The sequence below is a fragment of the Pan paniscus genome, chromosome 4 (assembly GCF_029289425.2).
Source record: "Pan paniscus chromosome 4, NHGRI_mPanPan1-v2.0_pri, whole genome shotgun sequence".
Classification (NCBI taxonomy): Eukaryota; Metazoa; Chordata; class Mammalia; order Primates; family Hominidae; genus Pan; species Pan paniscus.
The window spans coordinates 69,139,143-69,162,313 of record NC_073253.2 but is presented as its reverse complement, the minus strand read 5'-3'; the positions used below and the strand labels follow the sequence as shown (position 1 = coordinate 69,162,313).

The 23,171-nt window shown below is 35.3% G+C and overlaps 1 protein-coding gene across 1 annotated transcript in view; it reads right to left on the bottom strand.

The window, feature by feature from the left end:
* C6 (complement C6) overlaps positions 1–23,171 on the bottom strand; it is a 121,122-nt gene that overhangs the window by 34,815 nt on the left and 63,136 nt on the right. Inside the window, exons 4-7 of the mRNA XM_003810976.5 lie at positions 22,966–23,110; positions 18,966–19,107; positions 9,274–9,412; positions 4,028–4,228 (exon numbers count right to left, since the gene is read on the bottom strand). Of these exons, the coding sequence (XP_003811024.4) occupies positions 4,028–4,228; positions 9,274–9,412; positions 18,966–19,107; positions 22,966–23,110 (627 nt within the window). The remainder of the gene's footprint in view (positions 1–4,027; positions 4,229–9,273; positions 9,413–18,965; positions 19,108–22,965; positions 23,111–23,171) is intronic.

The window sequence follows — 23,171 nt, the reverse complement described above, 5'->3', positions numbered from 1 at the left end:
AACTGTGTAATGGGGGCACGTGTTCTCTAAGAAAGAAGAAATCAGTGATCAAAAAAGTCATCTTTCTCTCCTGATTGCCAATCATGGCTGCATTTCTAATGAGTTTGTATTTAGAATATTTGCTAATGTGAATAATTGAAAAAGAATTGTGTGCATTTTGAACTGGAAGTTATGCAACTGAGATGGAGGTTATGCAAGTGAGATTCAAGTTACAGCTTTGTCATTCTGGAAAAAGCGTTTTGATTCTCTAGACTTCAGTTGTCAAATGATAAGATGAGGGCTTGCACCTGGTAACACTTCACATCTCCTTTCAACTCCAAAATGCTGATTCTAAATTACTTAGTGGGTGAAATTAAGTAAAATTATTTATATTCTCTCTCCTCCACCCATATGCAGAAATATATGAGTTTTTTTGTTTACAAGCTTATTTATTTATCATTTCTTTTTATGTCAGGTTAATTGAGAATTAGCTGGTCGATATTATGCTTAAAATCTCATTTCCTCAGATTATCTTTTTACATAGCCACTGAGGTTTATAAGTGTATTTATGTACATTGTTTTAAAAAAATTTATATACTTTATCTGATCTCTCAATTTTAACAAATTGTAGTAATAGTAACAGAGTAAGGACCATATTTTAGCAAAATAACTGTATTATAACAATTAATTATTAACCATATTAATACTTGAATTTTGTCAGAGAATCATAGTTTTCAAAAGTTGGAGAGCCCTTGTGCTTTTAATAAGAAGCACACTCACTCCCTGAGTATCCGAAGTGCCTGTTCTGGAAGGTTCAATATTTCCAGGTTGCTTTAAGGTGTCAGTCATGGAAAATACAAGTTAAACTTTGGTAGCTCAACTTAGCACAATCACCTCCATGGTGTTCTACTTGCTGGCTCATGATACCTGAAACTGGCTATTTTAGATTAAAAAAAATACATTACTATAGGTTATTAAACCACATATAATCTATTTCAACGATGTGTGAGGTCTTGCTTTATTTTAATAATATTGTTGTGGTTTCCGTTTTGTAAAGTATATCAGGAAAGTACTGAACCTGACTGAGTTATCTGGTATTTTGCTTGGAAACAGACTGTTTGTCCAACAAATGTCTAGTTTGATCTGTGAATGACGAAACAACTAAAGCTTTATGCTCTACTGAAAGACTTGGATTGATTTTCAATTTTGTGGTATCTTGTTTTCTCTACTTGAAGACTAAGAGAGGCTTCAGTAGTATTTTCTTTTTTCTTTTTCTTTTTCTTTTTTTTTTTTGTGAGATGGAGTCTAGCTCTGTCACCCAGGCTGGCAAATTTTTGTATTTTTAGTAGATACAGGGTTTCACCATGTTGGTCAGGCTGGCCTCAAGCTCCTGACCTCAGGTGATCTGCCTACCTCAGTCCCCCAAAGTTCTGGGATTATAGGCATGAGCCACCCCGCCCAGCCTCATTTCCTTAGACTGAAATTCCTTAATTCTGTTCAGACCTAATCAAAGATGACAGTAATGATGTTGGATTGAACTATATGAGGCTAACAATTTTTTGTTGTTGTTGTTGCTCTGTCACCCAGGCTGGAGTACAGTGGTGCGATCTCCGCTAACTGCAACCTCCGCCTCCCGGGTTCAAGTGATTCTCCTGTCTCAGCCTCCTGAGTAGCTGGGATCACAGGCGCACACTGCCACGCCCGGCTAACTTTTTGTATTTTAGTAGATATGAAGTTTCACCATGTTTCCCAGGCTGGTCTTGAACTCCTGAGCTCAGGCAATCCGCCCATCTTGGCCTCCCAAAGTGCTAGGATTACAGGCATGAGCCACCGTCCCTGGCGAGGCTAACAATTTTGTAAATCAAAAATGGTTGAATAACAGTAGTTTAATATGTTCCAACCTGATATTGTGAATAGCTCTAAATTTTTTCACTTTGGGACAGACTATTAGGAGATCAAACAATAGCTGTTTATCTACATATAAGGGTTTTACAAATGTTCTCTAGCATGTTTGAAATACATATAAATCACATACGTGAAGCAAGACATAGGACTGTACCTATGTCTCATACAAACATGTCTATTTATCTCCCTTCATCATTGACTATGTTTATAAGCAGTTATTTCCAATCCTGCATGCTATATTATACTGAGCTAGGGAGCTAAAACTAAAAAAGGCCATATTCCCATGCCCAATCCCAGGTATTCTGAATTAGTAGATTAAGGGAAAGTGCTAGAGATGTGTATTTTTACTTACAAGAAATTCTGATACTATCTTGTCTTACAAAGATAATTTGTTAAGTTTGGAGGGCACTATAGGACCCACAGTCCATTCTAAACTAAATTATATATATATATAATATATATATTATATATATAATTTATACATAAAATGAATCTATTTCATTGTCATTTTTACATGTCCATGTCACCAGAACTGTGTTCTTTCTGTATTTTGCTAAAATTATGAATAAATAAATGAATGAATAAAGAGTCAAATATCTTGAAGTGTAATACAATGAATAAGAAAAGTAAGCAAAAATAAGACAAACTGATTTCAGTTCCCAACTCTAGCATTTATTTACTGTAAGATCACTGGAAGTCACTTAGCTTCTTGGACTTCAGTTAGTGCCTGACTCATGGTAGGTATTTGATAAATGTTCATTGAATTAAAAATGCATATATGAATTTCAATCTATTCATCTGCAAAATGATGTTTAAATATTGACTCTGATAATCTCTTAGAATTTTTTTGAGGATAAATGAAATACTTGGGAAAATTATCCACACAGTGCTTTAGGTCTTATATTTGTATAAGTGCATAAATGGTTGACTAAATAAAAGTAGAAGAGCAATACGATAAAAGTAGGAGCAACCGTAATATGGTGGCCTCCAGTTGCTGATCTCATTAACTCTAACATTGGTACCTCTATCTCCTCCCTCTCTAGTTCCATGATTCAGGGCTCATTCTCCGCATTCATCTCTTGGGAAAGAGCAAATGCTACTTAGAGTGGTGGTTGTAGTGAGCAATAGACAGTATTTTAAAATATCTTTGTAAATGTCTAAAAATTTCAGATAGAAATCTGTCTTCTAAATCATTTAAGCACTGTGAGACATATCTAAGAGATTTAAAATGAAAATAATAGGAGAAAAAGGAACATATGAAGAATGATTAACAGGGGAAGCTGTAGCTTTGTATATTAAAAGGGTTCTCTAAGTCCCTGGCAAGATTAATAGGAAAAGTCCAATACTTAGACATACCCTAAGTTTCAAGTGCAAAAAAAATTTGTAACTTTTCAAGCAGGGAAAAGAAAATGAAAAAATTTGCTCTGAATGTGATTTTTCTTATACAGCAATGGAAATTAGAAGACAGTTGAATAACATCTACTATCAAGAGAAGAAGATTATGATACAGTCAGGATATTCTTTATATTTATTGCTCAGGGAAAAGGCAGGCAATGTTAGATACAAAAGATTTAGAGAATATACCTTGCATGTGTCCTATATGAGGAATAAAAAAAAAAAAAAAAAAAAAGGCAACTGAATGAGAACAGGGATCTCAAGAAAAGGAATATAAGAGGAAAAAAATGGAGATAGGTAAATGTGTGTGTGTTTACATAAATGTAGCAAAATACACATTTTGTTATATTTTATATATGTATTTGTATATGTGTACAAATATATACATCTATACAAATATGTATATAAAATATAACAAAAATATAAAATACAGATTGTCATATTACATGAAAGGCCAAAGTTCTGTTATATGGAGTTTATAAGAAGCACACATACAACAATATGAAAAAAAAGTGAAGATAAAAAACATAACAATAACAGTCAAATGCATGCAAAATGGAACCATTAATATACGTAATATTTCTATAACTTTTGAAGTGAGATATAACAAAAAATGGGAAAATTACTTAAATCTGTATTAGAAGTCATACTGGTACAATATCAAAACTCTCCCCTTCTTATTGCATGATTACTGGAATTACTGTTAATTTTCAAGAAAGAATAAAAGGTTGGAAACCATTTTTGATACCTTTTTGTGAGAGGCTTGAATGGCTTGTTTGAAGGCAGAATTATGGTTGATATTTTCACTTCTCTTTGAGGAATAAAAAATTGGTACACTGAAAGAGCTCCCCCCCTGACTTGAGAATGAGCCTTGTTGATTTTCATTGTGTCCAAGAGAAGTTAAATCCTTGTAGAAATCTGTTTTCAAGTCATCTTCTGCAGTTTGTACCTGGAGAAAAATCCATGTAAAATAAAATATAATTTAGGAAATACTGGAGCGACTTGTGGATATCTAATGAAATGATGATTTATTTATTTATGCACTCAGCCAGTATTTATTGAGGACACATTTTGCTAGAGAACAAAGAATAGTGTTATTTCCTGCACTGAGGGGTTAATAGTTTAGTTAGAGAGACAGATAATCACCAACACTTAATGAGGTAAGTACTGTGTGACCAGTGGAATCCCACAGGAAATATAAGACCCTGAGAGGCAATATCAGGAAACCCTCCCTCAAGGAAATGCCACCTAAGCTGAGACTTAACAGGGTGATAAACAATGAAGGTTATTTTTAGCATGTCTGTGATTTTGATGCAGTGTGCAGTCTAACTAAGATACTTTTCAGTTCTGACAACTGGGCTTGTTCTTTATAACCAAGTCCCACCTTGTTTTATACTTTTTCAAGAGACGAGTCTGACTTCGGGATCACAGTTTCTGAGGTTGGGTTCCCATTGCCTGATACCAAAGCTCCCAGTGCTGATCAACTCTTTTTTTTTTTTTTTTTTTGATTCTCCAGTTTTTCTGTATTTCTTTTTTTTTATATATATATACTTTTAAGTTTTAGGGTACATGTGCACATTGTGCGGGTTAGTTACATATGTATACATGTGCCATGCTGGTGCGCTGCACCCACTAACTCATCATCTAGCATTAGGTATATCTCCCGATGCTATCCCTCCCCCCTCCCACCACCCCATAACAGTCCCCAGAGTGTGATATTCCCCTTCCTGTGTCCATGTGATCTCGTTCAGTTCCCACTTATGAGTGAGAATATGCGGTGTTTGGTTTTCTGTTCTTGCAATAGTTTACTGAGAATGATGATTTCCAATTTCATCCATGTCCCTACAAAGGACATGAACTCATCACTTTTTATGGCTGCCTAGTATTCCATGGTGTATATATGCCACATTTTCTTAATCCAGTCTATCATTGTTGGACATTTGGGTTGGTTCCAAGTCTTTGCTATTGTGAATAATGCTGCAATATAAGCTGATCAACTCTTGATTGACCTTTGTGTTAGTCATTACACTGTTTACAACTACTCTAGTCTCTTTCTGGGTACATAAAAAGCATGCATTTCCCCACTCTCTTTGGCCAATAAAATATAAATATAAATGGTATCTGTCACTTTAAGAGTTGATGGGCAATATGTCACTCCCCCCCGCCCTTTTTTTTTTTTTTGCAATTCATCATCACACCAGTCAGGATGTGTCAAAGCAGAATCCCTTAAGTCCCTTGCTTTCTAAGTGACTATTATCAGTAGAACGTACAGTATGAGTGACACTGTTTTAAGACACTGACATCTTAGTATTGATATTGCAGTGTAACCTAACTTGTCTTGATTAAAATGCTGTGTCTGGTGTCTGTATTCCATCATCTGTCCTGTAGTTATTCTAAGGTCTTCTAACTCCCTGCCCAGTTGCCTTCTCTTCCTTTCATGAGTCTCTTTAATCTTTGTGTACCAGCCAGCCAATTATTTCATCTATCTTCATAAGCTACAATACTACAAAAGAAGGGAAGTGAGATGCCTGCTGAATTTCTCCTCCTCTATTGTTTTCAATAAGGTATAGCTTAGGTTTACATAGCTGCCTGCTAAAAGCATGCCTAAAGAATGAAGTTATACAGAGATCAGTTAAAAGAAAACCAATAGCTCGTGACCTTGACTCTAGTCATTCCCAAATTTTTGTTTGAAGAAATACCACTATGACCTTCTTCAGCCATATCATTATGACTTCAGCGATATCACTATGACTTCAGCCATACCACTATGACTTCAGCCATACCACTATGGCAGAGTTAAAGATTAGCTCAGGTAGCTTCATAAGGTTGGACAAGTCTTAGAGCTACATTGATAAGGAAATGAGTTTAATGTGCTGTAAAAGAATTTTCAGGCTGTATTTCCTCATGTAACTTGTTATCCAGGCTTGCGTTATCAAGCTTTGTGGGTTAACCTGGTGATCTGTTAGTAAATGTTTAACAACTAGCTCTCTGGGAAGAGGAAGAAAGCCCTGATTTGCTATAGCATTTTCCTTTTCCATTGTGCATATATTCCTACCATGGCTGATTTCAAGCTACCTATGTGATGCCCTGAATTAATATTGGGAAGAGATGCACAGTGGCAAATTACGAAGTATTTTCATAATACAGATCCAATAGATGTAAATAACCCCAATAGCATGGATAATGGTAAAATGTAGCCAAATAATTGAAAAGTGATCAATTTTGAGCAATTATAACCTTTGTTTTTAATGTGTTTACCTGTGAGATAATATATTTGATATTTAATAATGGCTGTGTTTTGACCAACAAATATATGAAAAAATGCGCATCATCAATAATCATCAGAGAAATGCAAATCAAAGCCACAGTGAGATGCCATCTCACACAAGTCAGGATGACTAGTATTAAAAAGTCAAAAAAACAACAGATGTTGGCAAGGCTGTGGAGAAAAGGAATGCTAATACACTGTTGGTGGGAATGTAAATTAATTCAGCCACTGTGAAAAGCAGTTTGGATATTTCTCAAAGAACTTAAAACAGAACCACCATTTGACCCAGCAATCTCATTCCTGGGTACATATCCAAAAGAAAACAAATTGTTCTACCAAAAAGACACATGCACTTGCATGTTTATCGCAGTACTATTCACAATAGCAAAGACATAGAATTAACCTAGGTGCCAATCAGCAGTGGATTGGATAAAGATAATGTGGTACATATGTGCCATGGAATACTAGCAGCCATAAAAAGAATGAAATCATGTCCTTTGCTGCAACATGGATACAGCTGGAGACCATTATCCTGAGCAAATTAACACAGGAACAGAAAAACAAATACTACATGTTTTCACTTATAAGTGAGAGCTAAACATCGGGTACTCATGGACATAAAGATGGCAACAACAGACACTGGGGTCTACTAGAGGGGGAAGGGAGGGAGGGGCAAGAGTCGAAAAACTGTTGGGTACTCTGCTCAGTACCTGGGTAAAGGGATCATTTGTACCCCCAACCTCAGCATCACACAATAAAGCCAGGTGACAAACTTGCATATGTATTCCCTGAATCTAAAATGAAAGTTGAAAAAGAAAAAACAAAATCTATGTTTCACAATGGGATTCCAAAATTCCTGAAAAGTTAACAGTTGACTCTTGTGAACTCAAAGAGCTGGGTCCAGCACATCATTGTCTAACTTCACGGGGGATACATTTTAACTGATAGTTTATGAAGGTGCTCAGACTTCTAACCCACTGCGTGGAGTTTTAATGTCTTTCTTGATATACTACAAATGTCTCATCTAACATAGGCCGCCTCCGACTATAAGAGCCAGAAGCCAGGAGTTCTTATTTTTCTGTGCCATTTATTTGCTGTATAACTCTGAGAGAGTTGTTTAACTCCAATAAGCCTAAATTTTCTTTTCTTTTTTTTTTTTTTTTTTTGAGAGAGTCTCACTCTGTCGCCCAGGCTGGAGTGCAGTGGCGTGATCTCGGCTCACTGCAGCCTCTACCTCCTGGGTTCAAGCAATTCTCATGCCTCAGACTCCTGAGTAGCTGGGACTACAGGTGTGCACCACTATGCCCAGCTAAGTTTTGTATTTTTAGTAGAGACAGGGTTTCATCATGTTGCCCAGACTGGTCTTGAACTCCTGACCCCCAAGTGATCTGCACCCCCTTGGCCTCTCAAAGTGCTGGGATTACAGATGTGAGCCACCACACCCGGCTAAGCCTAAATTTTCTGTTAGTAGTGCAGATGTAAACAATTTTCTACCTTTCTGGGGAGGTTGTTACGGGAATCAAGTAAAGCAATAAATGAAACTACTTTGAAGACTCTAAAGTATCATATGAGTATGAAGTGTTATCTAAGCCTCAATTTGCTCCAGTCTCATATACTTCCTTTATTTTGTTACTTGTAAAACTACATGAAATAGATGTTTGCTGAAAATACAGGCAATATCCTTTTGTGAAATGACCATATTTTGAAAGAAAACTTGTGGATTGGTTGTTTTGGAACTGGAAAGCAACTTCCATCAGAACAATATTACATATAAATGTTTAAGTTTTAGCTTTGTCTACAAAGCCTGTTCAAATACAATATATCTTAAGAGCAGTATTATCAGTCTTCCCAGAGGTATTCAAATTTGACGGTTAGTTCCCAAAGACATTCCCCACCTATCAGTATATATTAGATGGTTTTAAATTGAGTGAATCGAATTGGAAAATGCCTGTATTTATATGTATATAAAGGTCTTTTTAAAGGAAGGATTAAATGAGTTTTTGCTGAACTCATATTACCCATAAAGTGGTTCTCAGAAATAATTACAACTCTGAAATTCTCTCTAGCTTGTCAAATTTCTATGCATGAACGTCACCATTAAAACGTGTATTTTCTGTTCTTATCACAATTTAAAAGAAGCAGATTACTCACTTTAGTGCAACGAGTATGGAGCACTTACGTGTAAAGCATGAATTAGATTCTGAGAGTAGGTAGTATGCTGCTCATTATAATTTACTAAAAGAAACAAATAAACCAAACCAACTAATAAAATAGGAAGAAAAGTAAGCAGAACTATCTCATTAGACTGACTCATCATGATTTTTCTTATGAGCCTGGCACTTTAAAAAAAAAAGTCTATTTTTCGTGGTTATCTAAGAGCACTACCTAGGTGAGGAGAAAATTCTGAAGAAATCAAACTGTTTATCTGTGTGGAGCTATTTTAGAGCTGAATATTCAATGGAGAAAGCATGGACTCGAATCAGGAAAACCTGGCCCTGAATCTTGAATTCACTTCTTGCTAGCTGTTTGACTTAGTTTTTTCATCTGTAAATTGATAACACTGGCTTCATTGTGTGTGCATGGATAAAATACAAACACATAACAGGTGATTAAAATGGTTCACCACCTTTTTATTCTGTCCCTTCATTCATCACTAATTTTGCATGAGAAATTTAGCTTATAATCACTGATGGTGTTGGAGTGGCCACCATGCTAGGCTGTCATACCTCAAAGCCGACATTTTCCAGATTGGCCGGAACACGGTATGGATTACTTGTCCTACTGCTTTTGACAGTTTTACATATTCCTCCAGCGAAAGAGTTATCAAGGACTTCTCCTCTGGGCTCTCCTGCCAGAAAATGAAACCTAGAAACAAAGTAATTTTCAGGAATTCAATAGATGTAGAAAATCTTTAAAATTTACTTTAGTTATATGAAAGGAATTCCTCTTCTAAACCTTTTTGCCTCAAGACAAATGACTTGAAGGAATCCCCCACACCTCCGCTTTTTTTTCCTAGTCCATGGTGAGGCATGCAAGGAAGCTGGAAAGCCCAAACTCAGCTTCTCTGGCTCTATTAGGTTCTCCTATTCCACTTACTTAATTGTTCTTGGCTTTCAACATACAACAAAATCTGGATTTATAATTTTTTATGACTTACAAAGCCAGTGCAAAGTTTGGAAGCAGATTATGAAATAAGTTATTATATAATAAATGCTATCCCAGGTCCACTTCTTTCTAAGTGGAATTCTAATAGAGAGCTCATAAAAAAATAGTAACAGCAGTATTTTAATGGAATTGTAATAATATTATAGTTTTACTAATAACTGACTATAATATTTAAAATATATTTTATTTAACAAATGCTTATATACTATTTACTATAAGCCAAGCAATAGTAAGTGCTTTACAAATATTAACTTGGTTAAGTGCTTTACTAATAATAACTTATATTTATTACAACCATATGATGTAGATATAATTATTATACCTCTTTTACAAATGAGGACATTGAGGCACATAGAGATTAATTAGCTTAGCATAAATCAACTATTTAAGAGGTTATTTTGTTATAGATAAAAAAAACTTCTCCAAGATGCTAATGCTTTTCCAAATTCTAAGAGATATTAATATGTATTCTGTGAAAAAAGTAGTTTTTTTGTCAAACAGTTTGGTAATGCTGTATTACATAGATTATAAAAATCGTTTTCTACAGGTCATGTCACAGCCTTAAAAATATAAATTGTCAGTCTCCAAGTACATTTGACCAAATAACCTTGTCTTTCATAGAACATGTAGTGTAGTTCTACAGAATATCACTGGAAAATTCCATGTAGAAGAAGGAATAGCACCAATGCCCTTCCCTTCTCATGACCCTTCAGTACACCCATCCCTTCTGATAGTTGTGGGGGCTCAAGGGAACTCTAAACATCCTCAAGAATGTCATCGACCACTTACATGTCTGTTTCCCTTGTACTTCTATGGCATTAACTCACAAGACAAAATGTACCTGAAAGGCACCACCTTTACCAGAGCTGAAATATTAAGTTTTGTAACTATCACAAAGATCTGAAAAAAAGACAAATAGACTCATTCATTTGTGAGGGAATCAAGAAGCAGTTCACTATGGGAGGCTTTTGCGATCTATTAGACATTTGGATTTAAAGTAGAAAATTCGACCAATTACTCAGGCACTTCTAACCAAGGGACACAATATTTTTCTATCAAAGAGGAGCAAGGATAGTTTGAAAGTTGTAAAGTGATGTTAGAATACTGAAAAGAAAGTAAGGCTAATATAAATACTTGTAAATTCTCTACCAATAAAATTGTGTTAATGTAAAAGTACACAGACACACACACACACACACACACACAGCTTTTAAGTTTCTGAAATGGTTTCTTCACTTGAAAATGGAGCTAATTGCTTTTTTATAGTAGTTGTGGAAATTAATAGTGACTAGCACAGGCCTGGCCTGCCCTATGAGAAGAAACAATACATACTAACTCTCCCATTTTTTCCACCAGGGAAAGTATATTTTAATTTTATTAAAAGGTTGCATACTAAGTTCAAAAGTAATTGCTTGCAGAAACAAAATCAACAAACAAAAATCAAATGTATTTCCCTACAAATAGCAATGAACAATCCAAAAATAAAATTACAGAAACAATTCCATTTATAATAGCCTCTCAAAGAATAAAATCCTCAGGTATTTATTTAACAAAAGAAGTCTAAGACTCATATACTGAAAAGTATAAACAATGTTGAAAGATATTAAGTGAAATCTCAATGAATAGAAAGACATTCCATATTAGCGGATTGGCAGAATTTGTGTTGTTAAGATAGCAGTACTTCCCAAATTGATTTATAGATTCAAGACAATCATTATCAAAATCTCAGCTGCCTTTTTTTGGTAAAAATTCACAAGACAATTCTAAAATTCAAAAGACCCAGAACAGCCAAGACAATCGTGAGAAAGAAGGACAAAGTTCAAGGAATTACCTTCCTGATACACAATTTACTTCAAAATTAGGGTAATCAAGACAGTGTAGTAGTACTGGCATGAGGATAGACAGACATATAGATCAATGGAACACAAATGCATCTAGAAATAAACCCATACATCTATGGTCAATTGATTTTCAACAAGGGTGCCAAGACAGTTCAATGGGGAAAATAGTCCTAAATGAATGGTGCTGTAATGACCTAATGGTTATAATGCAAATGAATGAAATTGGGCCCCTTTCTCACATAATGCAAAAAAATTAATCAAAATAGATAATAGAACCTAAATTTAAGAGCTGAAACTATAGAACTTTTAGAAGACAATATAGGACTAAATATTTGTGAACTCCAGTAAGGCAAAGCCTTCTTAGATACGACATTAAAAGCACATTCAACAAAAGAAGAAATAAATATATTGAACTCCACCAGAATTAAAAACTTTAGTGCTTTAAAGGACACCAACAAAAAAGTGAAAATACAACTCATATAATGGGAGAAAATATTTCCAAATCACATATCTAATGAGGAACTTACACCCAGAATATACAAAAAATGCTTGGAACTAAATAAAAAAACCAAATTACTCAATTAAACCATGAGCAAATAATTTGAGTATCTAAATATATAGTTCTTTGAAAAAATATGAAAATGACTAATAAGCATGTGAAAAAATGCTCAATGTTATTAGTCATTAGGAAATACAAATCAAACCTGCAATGAGATACCAGTTCACAGCCATTAGAATAGCTTTAACCAAAAGATGAACAGAAACAGTTTTGATGAAGGTGTGGAGAAGTTGATTTTCAATCATATGTAACTGGGGGAAATGAAAAATGGTGCAGCTGTTTTGGAAAATAGTTGGGAGTTCTTCAAAAATTAAACGTATAATTACCATAAGACCCTGCAATTCCATTCCTAAGTATATATGAAAGAGAATTGAAAATATATATCAATGCAAAAACTTGTACATGAATGTTCATAGCAGCATTACTCATACTAGTCAAAGTAGGAACAAACCAAATGTTCATTAGCTGATGAATGAATCAACACAATGTGATAGAATGATACAATGGGTTGTTATTCTCTCATACAATGGAATGAAGTATTAACATATGCTTTATGTGGGTGATTTTTAATATTACGTTTTTAAAAATTGTCACATAATTGTACATATTTATGGGGTATGTAGTGATGTTTAGATACATACAATGTATAGTAATAAAATCAGGGTAATTAGCATATTCATCACCTCAAACATGTTGGGAACATTCAAAATTTTCTCTTCTCGGTATTTGAAAATATGTACTAAATTATTGTTAACTATAGTCACCTGCAATGCTATAGAACACTAGAACTTATTCTTCTTATCTAGCTGTAATTTTGTAACCTTTAACCAATCTCTTCCTATCCTCCCCTTCCCCTACTCTTTCCAGTCTCTTGTAACCCTTATTCTACTCTACTTGTATGAGATCAACTTTTTAAGCTTCTGCATGTGAGTGAGAACATGTAGTATTTATGTTTTTGTTTCTGGCTTATTTCACTTAATATCCTCCAGGATCATCATGTTTCTCCAGTGACAAGGTTTCATTCTATTTTATGGCTGAATAGTACTCCATTTTGTATATGTACCATGTTTTCTTTATCCATTCATCTGTTGATGGACACTTAGACTGATTCCATATCTTGGTTATTGTGAACAGTGCTGCAAATAAACTTAGGGATGCAGATATCTGTTCAGTATACCGATTTCCTTTGCTTTGGATGTATGCTCAGTAGTGGGATTGCTGGATCATATGGCAGTGCTGTTTGTAGTTTTTTTTGAGGAATCTCCATACTGGTCTACATTAGTTTACATTCTCACCAACAGTGTATGAGCTTCCTTTTCTCCACATCCTTTCCAGCATTTGCTATTTTTTTGTCTTTTTGATAATAGTCATTTCAACTGTAGTGAGATGATACCTCATTGTAGTTTGATTTTCATTTTCCCGATGATTAGTGATGTTGAACATTTTAAAATATATTTGTTGGACTCCTTTTGGTAAATGTCTTATTAAGTTCACTGGTGAACTTAATCCGTTAAATTGGATTATTTATTTATTTTTGCTGTTGAGTTGAGTTCCTTATATATCCTGGATATTAACTCCCTGTCAGATGAATAGCTGGCACATACTTTTTTCCACTCTGTATGTTTATGTTGTCTTTTCACTCTGTTACTGTTTTCTGTACTGTACAAAAAGCTTTTTAGTTTGATATAATCCCATTTGCTTTTGTTGCTTCTGCTTTTGAAGTCTTTTTCATAAAATGTTTTCTCACATCAATGTTCTAAGGGATTTCCCCTACATTTTTCTCTAATAGTTTAATAGTTCTGGAATTTTACATGTAAGTCTTTAAGCTATTTGGAGTTGATTTTTGTATAGCATGAGTGGTGGGGGTCCAGTTTCATTCTTCTGCATATGGATATCCAGTTTTTCCAGCACCATTAATTAAAGAGACTCTTATTTCCCCAGTGCATGATCTTGGCACCTTTGTCAAAAATCAGTTTGTTGTAAATACATGGTTTTATTTCTGGGTTCTGTATTCGGTTGCATTGGTCTATGCATCTATTTTTATGCCAATAGTGTGCTGCTTGGGTTACCATAGCTTTGTAACATGTAACACATGTAACATGTATATTTTGAAATGTAGTAGTGTGATGCCTTTGGCTTTTTTTTTTTTTTTTTTCAGAGTCTCTGTGTGTTGCCCAGGCTGGAGTGCAGTGGTGCGACCTCTGCTCACTGCAACCTCCACCTCCCGGGTTCAAGCGATTCTCTTGCCTCAGCCTCCCAAGTAGCTGGGACTACAGATGCCCACCACCACGCCTGGCTAATTTTTGTATTTTTAGTAGAGATGGGGTTTCACTATGTTGGCCAGACTTGTCTTGAACTCCTGAACTCATGATCCACCCGCCTCGGCCTCCCAAAGTGCTGGCACAGGCATGAGCCAGCACTCCAGGCCTGTTCTTTTTGCTCAAGATTGCTTTGGCTATTAAGGTTTTTTGTGGTTCCATATGAATTTTAGAGCTTTGTTTCTATTGCTGTAAAGCATGTCGTTGGTGTTTTAATAGGGATTACCTTGAATTTGTAGATTGCTTCGGGCAGTTGAGTCACTTTAACAATAGTAATATTCCAATCCATAAAAACAGGGTGCCTTCCCATTTCTTTTGTGTCCTCTTCAAGTTCTCTCATCAGTGTTTTATAGTTTTCCTTGCAGAGATCTTTCATCTCCTTGGTTAAATTTATTCCTAGGTATTTTTTTGTAGCTCTTATAGTTAGCTCTCTTGATTTCTTTTCCCTCTAGCTCATGATAATATATAGAAATGCTACAGATTTTTGTATATTGATTGTGTATCCTGCAACTTTACTGAATTCATTTATCATTTCTAGGGCCTTTTTTTTTGGTGGAGTCTTTAGTGTTCTCTCTATAAAAGATAATGTCATCTACAAACAGTGACAATTTGACTTACTCCTTTCCAGTTTGGATCCATTTATTTCCTTTCCTTGCCTAATTGCTCCAGCAAGGACTTACAGGACTATGCTGAATAACAGTGGTAAGAGCAGGTATCCTTGTCTTATTCCAGTCCTTGGAGGAAAAGTTTTCAACTTTTCTCTACCCAGTATGATGCTAGCTGTGGGTTTGCCATATACAGCCTTTATTGTGTTAAGTTTCTTCTATTTCTAATTTTTGAGAGTTTTTATCATGAAAGGATGTTGAATTTTATCAAATACTTTTTCCACAACTATTGAGGTGATCATATGTTTTGTTCTCTCTGTTGATGTGATGACATTATTGATTTGCATATTTTGAACCATCCTTGCATCTCTGGATTAAATACTACTTAATTATAGTAGATATCTGGGATGTACTCTGGGGTTCTGTTTGCTAGTATTTTGCTGAGGATTTTTGCATCAGGGATATTGACCTGTAGTAGATTTGTTGTTGTTGTTGTTGCATCTTTATCTGGTTTTGGTATCAGGGTTATACTAGTCTTGTAGAATGAGTTTGGAAAAGTTCCCTTTCGATTTTTTGGGATAGCTTGATCATAATTGGTATTAGTTCTTACAAAGTTTGGTAGAATTCAGCAGTGAAGCCATCCGGTCCTGGGCTTTTCTTTGTTGGGAGACTTTTTGTTATTGATTTAATCTCATTACTCACAATTGGTCTGTTTTCTATTTCTTCTTGATTCAATCTTGGTAAGTTTTTTTTGTATCCAGGAATTTATCCATTTCTTTTAGATTTTCAAATTTGTTGGCATATTGCTGTTTATAATAGTCTTTAATGATCATTTGTATTTCTGTAGTACCAATTGTGAGTATTGGGATGAATCTTAAAAACATTATGCTAAGTGCAAAAAGGCAGACACAGGCTGCATATTGTAGAATTTCATTTTTATGAAATGTCTAGAATACACAAATTTACATGAACAGAAAGTGAATTTGTGGTTTCCTAGGGTTAGGAGTCAGGTAGAAGGGGGAAAGAAATGAAGCTTGATATCTAATATGTACAAAGGTTTTATTTTGGGTATGTTGAAAACATTCTAAAATTATATCATGGTGATGGTTATATAAGTCTTTGAATACGCTGAAGATGGTTGAATTAGACACTTTCAATGGGTGAATTTTATGGCATGCAAATTACATCTCAATAAGGCTGTTTTTTAAAATGAGTGAATTCTGTGGGTTGTCTAAGATGCATATTATATTCAAATAGCTGAAAGCATAACAGCGAGGACTAAAAAACCATTGACCTTATACTGCTTTACACTATGTACTTATGTTTGTCACAAGCAAAAAAGGGCTTGAGAAAAATGGCTCTCAGGTCATAAGGAATCTATGAAGGTGACAGCTATTTGTGGAGAACCTGAAGATAGGATTTTATGGAGGTATTTCCAGCAGACCATGCCTGAGAAATCTTTTAGGAGTTAAGCCAGCTATGAAGAAATTTTCAGTCTTATTCTTTCCTTCCTCCTCTCAGATGTTGATATTGACTTAAAATAATTTAGTGTTTCACATACAGCATTGTTTCTAAAGTGCTTTGATCTAATCTGATTTATGTGTCATACTTTGTAACTTTTTTAATATAACTAGAAATATATAAATCAAAAATATATATTTGTGTGTATGCATGAATTTTCACATATATATGTGTGTGATCCCTACTCACAGATCTCACTATTTTGCCACATAGATGAATGTGTCCTTTCGACTGTGTGTGTATCTATACACGCACTAAGCCTGGGTAAAAACAAATAGCATGCTATTATTGCCTGATTCTTGCTTCACATTTAGAACCTAGTGACTGATGTTGGCAATGTAGAAATTTTTATATCTCTTGTTAAAATTTTTCTTGGAGAAATATCAGTTAAGAAGGTCAGCCACTCAGGAAGCTATTTTTTTTTTTTTTTGTGGTTAGAAATATGTTGGATAGCAGGGTTGGAGAGGCAGAGATTCTAAGGCCAGCAGATTAGAACAAGATTACAGTAAGCAATTCTCAAAACTCTCAGTCTCTGGGGAGGCAAGGAGAGGACTGGTTGTCCCGAGCCGGCAGGCTTTGCTCATTTCTCAGAATCACTGGGACAACAGCTCTGGTTGGCAGAGGGCCACGTGGTCCTTCAGCCAAAGTACACATAGCATGTGGTCCTCCCCATCTGTAACTCTAGAGTCTAGATCAACTGAACAAAAGGTGATTTTGTAATGTCACCCTTCATCAATCAGAACATTAGAAAATGTGATTATCAGTGGGAGTTTTTGGCTGACGTTTTCTTGTAGGCAAACCAAGAGAAGGAAACCATTTCTGCACATGGATAAGAATATGTTGTTGAAGCACTTTCATCGAAATCAGCACTAATTAGAAATTCTTAGGACAGAACATCACATCAGTTTATAGTCATCCAACATATAGATGAGGAAACCGAGGCCCAGAGTTGTTAAATAACTCAGCTGTGGTGTAGTGAGATAATGTAGAACTGGTTCTAGTTCTACATTAGAACCAGCTGAGTTATTTAGAACCCAGCTCCTCTTACTTTCAGACTAACGGTTTTTCCATTTTACTGGTGTCCTCGGGTTTGGTTCAATATTTTCTGGGTTTTATTCTAAATCAAATAAGATTGTATTTGCAATTGTGGCTGTTTGTCTTTGTTGCCTCGAGTTTTCATATTATGCAACTCTGGCAGCATTAAGTGAAGATTCTAATTTTCTAAAGTCCAATATGAAGCAATAGAAATTGATAGCAAACTATCTGCCTTCTGGCCAAAAATTTAAGAGGGGTTTCTTTATTATGTAAAGGGGAGAGTATAGGAGATTATCTTTACTGATTTTTTCTTATGTTTCAAATTAAGGCTCAGTTTTTCTGTTTTCATAGCCTTCTCTTATATTTCCTAACATCATCTAAAACACAGGTTCAGTCTAATGAATTTAGAACCCCTGGTAAAACCCCCAGTGTGCTCATGATTGGGTATTCCTGTAGTAGGAACACTAGAAGAAAGAGCTATGTGATCTCCTGAGATTTCTTCCAGGGTGTCTCATTTGTAAGGTGGATGTAGTCCTGAATCAGCATGAAATCATGGAAAAAGCCTGGGTTTTGAAGTCTGGATTTGAATCCTGGTTCCACCATTTGCTAGTTGGTAGACTTGGTCAGGTTATTTAAGCTTTCTGGGACTCGTTTCTTAGTTTGTAAGCTGAGACTGGATGGTAATATAGGTCTGGCTTCTGCCATTAGGCTCTACTGACCTACCCACACGTCACACAGCCTATGGGAGAGAATACCTAGCTATATTCACTTCACCTCTTACTCTCTTACGTTTTCACACCCTTGTTGCTTAGCCCTCTCTTTTTTTTCTATATTTGCTTAACTTCTTTCCTTTTGGCTTTATCGCTCATTATTTGACTCTGGGTTTGCTTTTCATGCTGGAAGACTGGTTTTGTTTCTCTAGTGTTTTGGCTTTCAACCCACCCATAGGCATACTTTTATCACACCCTCTTTCTCCATTTGCTCCTGACATTTCTGAGTGGTTACTCACCCATTCAAGGCCTACCTCCAGGACCCCACCCTGGCACCTCCCAGGTTGATGGGCTTAGACCAGTCTGCTCTAATCCATTCCAAAACTTTCTGAGAGATGTATGAGAAATAAAACAAGCCATGTTTATGAAGGGCCCATAGCATTGCCTGGCACAAACTATATTTGGAAATGCTAACTTTTACTTCTCAGGAGTGAGGATCATGGCCACGTACTTCCTGAACATGGTAGCTAAGTATCAGAGATAGGGCTGGTAGGAGTAGTAAGAAGTTAATGAGGAAGATGGACAATGATGTATCTCATTGCTCCTTCTGACTCATTTGTTCTGATACCTGTTCTCCCCAAGATGATAAAAAGACGTTACATACCCATTGCCCATCAACTGTACACTAGGGATGGGATTATACTTCCGTGTGCATACTGCCTTTGTCCTCCCACAGTCCCTTTCATCTGAATTGTCTCCACAGTCATTTTCTCCATTGCATTCTAACTTTCTGGCAATGCAGCGGCCTAGTCAAGAAAAGCAAACAAAATCAATGCAACAAATTATCATTTTAGAAAGTATTTATTAATTTGAAACTCAAATGCTTTAAATTTCAAGGTAAAGTTGAAGGCAAGTCTTCACTGTTTTTGATAGAGTTTTAGGGAGCACATAAAAATGGAGCAATAAACTGATAAATTTCCACTTGTAAGATTACAAGGGTCACCACAGAATTATTTAGTTGCTGATTGTCTTTAAAAAGAGAAGTAATCCTAGAATATAATTCCCATTACAGGGAGCCGCTATAGAGATCATGTTCAGTAGGAGAAAATTAACAAGAGTTTCAGAATTTTGTTTTGATCTAGGATGGGAGACTCAAGGTCACTGTTTTTATTTAAAAACCTGTAACTTTATAGACACACACACAGATGCACAGTCACACACAATAACATGGTTGGATCTCTCAAATTTTATGTTGGGTGAAAAAAGCCAGACACATGAGTCATGTCATGTGATTCCTTTATATGATGTCCAGGGAGAAGGAGGGGGAATTAACTAGAAAGGAGAAGGAGGGAGGTTTTTGGGTTTATGGGAATTTTCTATATCTCGATATAGAAATCTGTATTTTCTATATCTCGATATAGAAATCTGTATTTTCTATATCTTGACATAGGGTTGTTTACATGATTGCATAATTTGTGAAAGCAAAATTGCACACTTAGAATTGCATATTTTACTATATATAATTAGTACAGATTTTATTAAATATATTAAATATATCTACTATCTATTTTACTATATATAATTACTGTATATAATTGTTTTCCTGTATATAATTTGCTATATCTATTTTTTGGACAAGTTAAGTGTCTAGATACTACAGTAGCAAGTTGAGTGAGCAAATGTAGAAAATGGTACAAATTCCATGTACCCAAATAATTACCTTCCGTTTCTGACTTACTGAATTTCATAAGGATCCTTGGAATCAGTATATAACTATATATTATAGAAATTGAAATACTTATGTGCAATGACAGATATCTCCTCTCCTGCCTTTTACCTTCTTGCCTGTAGTCAATGGTGTTGGCATCTGTACCAGTATGTACAGGTCCAACTGACAATGATTAAAGGTTTTACTTGAGATTATCTGGTTGATTATTTTAAGATGTGATTAGCATCTCACTACAATTATGCATGACTGTTTTGACTAAAATTCTTGGGAAAATTGGGCATTCTGTTGAATTAATTTTTTTAATTAATAGTGGGTTCCCAAGAAAGTACTTGGTTTCAACTTTTTTGGTTAATAATCTTCACTTAGAAGGTAGAGTGTAATTAAAATAATTACATCTTCCATCTTGCATTATGTCAGGACTATTATTATAAAGAATTATAGCTACGAGCACTATAATCACACAGGACTGGAAATGCAGATTGAATTGAATGTCTGTTCATCCCATGACTTAACCTGAAAGATGCTCTATTTTTAAACAGTGCATTTCTAGTTTTTTTGTTTTGTGTTGTTTTCAGGACAGAACAGAATGGGAATTTTAGTTTGAAATAGAGAGGCTCTTTATTAAAATATGAATCTATACATATTACATTTTTTAAAAAGTTTTGAACCTAGCACTTACAAATTTAAGCAAAGGTTTATTTTTGATATGGTTACACTAAAATCTCACTTTGTTAGACAGAAGGAGGGATACACATGTATAGTTCTCATTAGCTTAGCTTTGTGAGCAGAGTACCAGATTTGTGAGAATACAAGAAATTCTATCCATTTAGTACTTATAGGGATATCTTAGAGAGTCCATTAGCAAGGGTAGGGATGTAGGGAAGAGGATACCTCTTGAGGGATGTTTAGGAATAGGCCTGATGTGACATGGGTGAGAATGGTTCCAGGTCATAAAAACTCTATGGAATAGAAAGCATAAGGGGAGAGATATTGTAAGCCATAAATATATTCTATACCAAAGAAGGAATGAGAAATTAAAGGACAGTTTGAATATTGCAGGATTTGCAGAAGTCAGCATGCTTAGCCAGCACATGCATGTATACATTTACACTTGGAACCATGCAATCATTTAGAAATTGCACGTTTTTCCTATCCATTGGAAGCGATTTGTGTCACTGCAATAGTATTATTTTTTAAAACCAGCTGCAAATTCTCTAGTCTTTTATGCTTAAAATTAGGACTCTGAAAGAAGAGTTGGTATATTGCATGGGAATTAACATAATGGGTAATTCTTAAAAATCCACGTATACATCAAAATAATCCATTTAGTCTTGGGGACTCTTGGGAGACTCTGAACATCAGTCATAATAGAGGAAAGGCAAGATGGTCAATCTTTTCAGGAGAGATAGTTCTTTGTTAATTGAGAGCCAAGTATCATCTTGAGTCAGAAAAACAATCATTCATAAACCTCTTACTCCCATTGACAGTGGCATTAGTAGATGCTTTTAGGAGAGCAAAACAGTATACCATCTTCAATGGAATATTTAACAACCAAAAGGCTATGGCATCACCCAGTCCGAATGGATGCCAACTATATCTGTGACAAGGATTTACCAATCAGTTCCTGGATCATGAAAAGATCTAGGGATTTTGGGCTCTGGGAAGCAGGGCATGGGTTACTCAGGGAGTACGGAGTAGCAGCCGCTTAACAACCATTACAGACACATCTTCATAATACAGTTATTTGAAAATCAATGGTTATGGACATAACTGTTGATGAACTGGCGATCAGCTGTGCTTACACTGCTAACCTTTCTAAAATTGTTCATTATAAATTGGTGACCAATGGATGCATCTCAAGGCTTCTCAAACTTTAAGTATTTTTGGCCTGAATGCAGATCCTTTATAATTTTTCATAGATTTATCATCTACTGAATAAGAGTCTTTTTTGCTTATATGTAGTAAAAACCATCTTTCAAGCTTCAAATAGTTATACTTCAGTTCTAGAGCTTGATTTTGATACTCTGGATATAATGATCAGGTCTGTATTACCCTCAGCCATTGTCATTCGGATTTTGCTCTGATTCCCTTTTTTGTCAATTTGTGACATGACCTTATTTATATAGACACAAAGTATATCTCCCTACCCACATCCTGCTCTCAAATTCCAGGTTTGGGGTGGAGGTGGATAGGGGAAAACCCTGACCCCGGCATTCCTGTCTGACATTCAGAAAAAGCTGGCAAAGCTGAGGGCAGGATGCAGGGAGTAAGAGGGGAAAACTTGGGTTCCAAGGTCTTGGGTCAATTTTCTGTGGAATTGGAAATTTGCTATCTAGTTATAAATACTTTACTTTTCAGGATATCTCAGAGTACACAGAAATGATAGAGATTTCATTCATCTGAAATTTAATTTTATTGTAACTTTAAGTTGACTGTTTAGATAGGAGGTCAATGAACTATGGCCTGTAGGCTAAAACTGACCTGAACTATGGCCAACTGTTTTTGTAAAGAAAATTTTATTGAAATATAGCCATGCTCATTTGTGTATGTGCTTTTGACTTACTCTTTTGGAATTAATTTTAGAGCCAGTCAAGAAAGTTTTCTACATCATCTCTAGTCATCTTCCAACATGATATCTTAATATTCTTGTCATAATAAATTATATTAAAAATCTTTTAAAATATGTCATTTCTTTTAAAATTATCCTGATTATAGATTTGTGCAGATCAGGTAAGTGGTCAAAATGGTATAACTGAAAAGCCATAATTTTACAGTGGAATATCTTGGGAATTGGCAGCATAACATTCCCATTTCACTCTGCTTAAAATGTGGTGGGATTTCTCTGTGATGGATTCTACTGTTAGTCAATTGGAGTAACTTTGATTTTGTCAAGCTATTTTTAGTGGGGACTGAACATTTCACAAAAATACATTACCACTGTCACAGCGAAATTTATTCTTGCAGTCAGCCTCTTCAATTTTGCAGAGCTTAGATGGAATGCATGGTTGAAAGGCTACCAGAGGCTCAGTGCATGGCTGTCCCCCAAACTGACTGGGACGCAAGACAGATCTAACTTTAGACTGAAAGGAAAGAAGAGAAAGATATAACTCTGAGGCAGGGTCAAGGTCAAAATGTACCTAA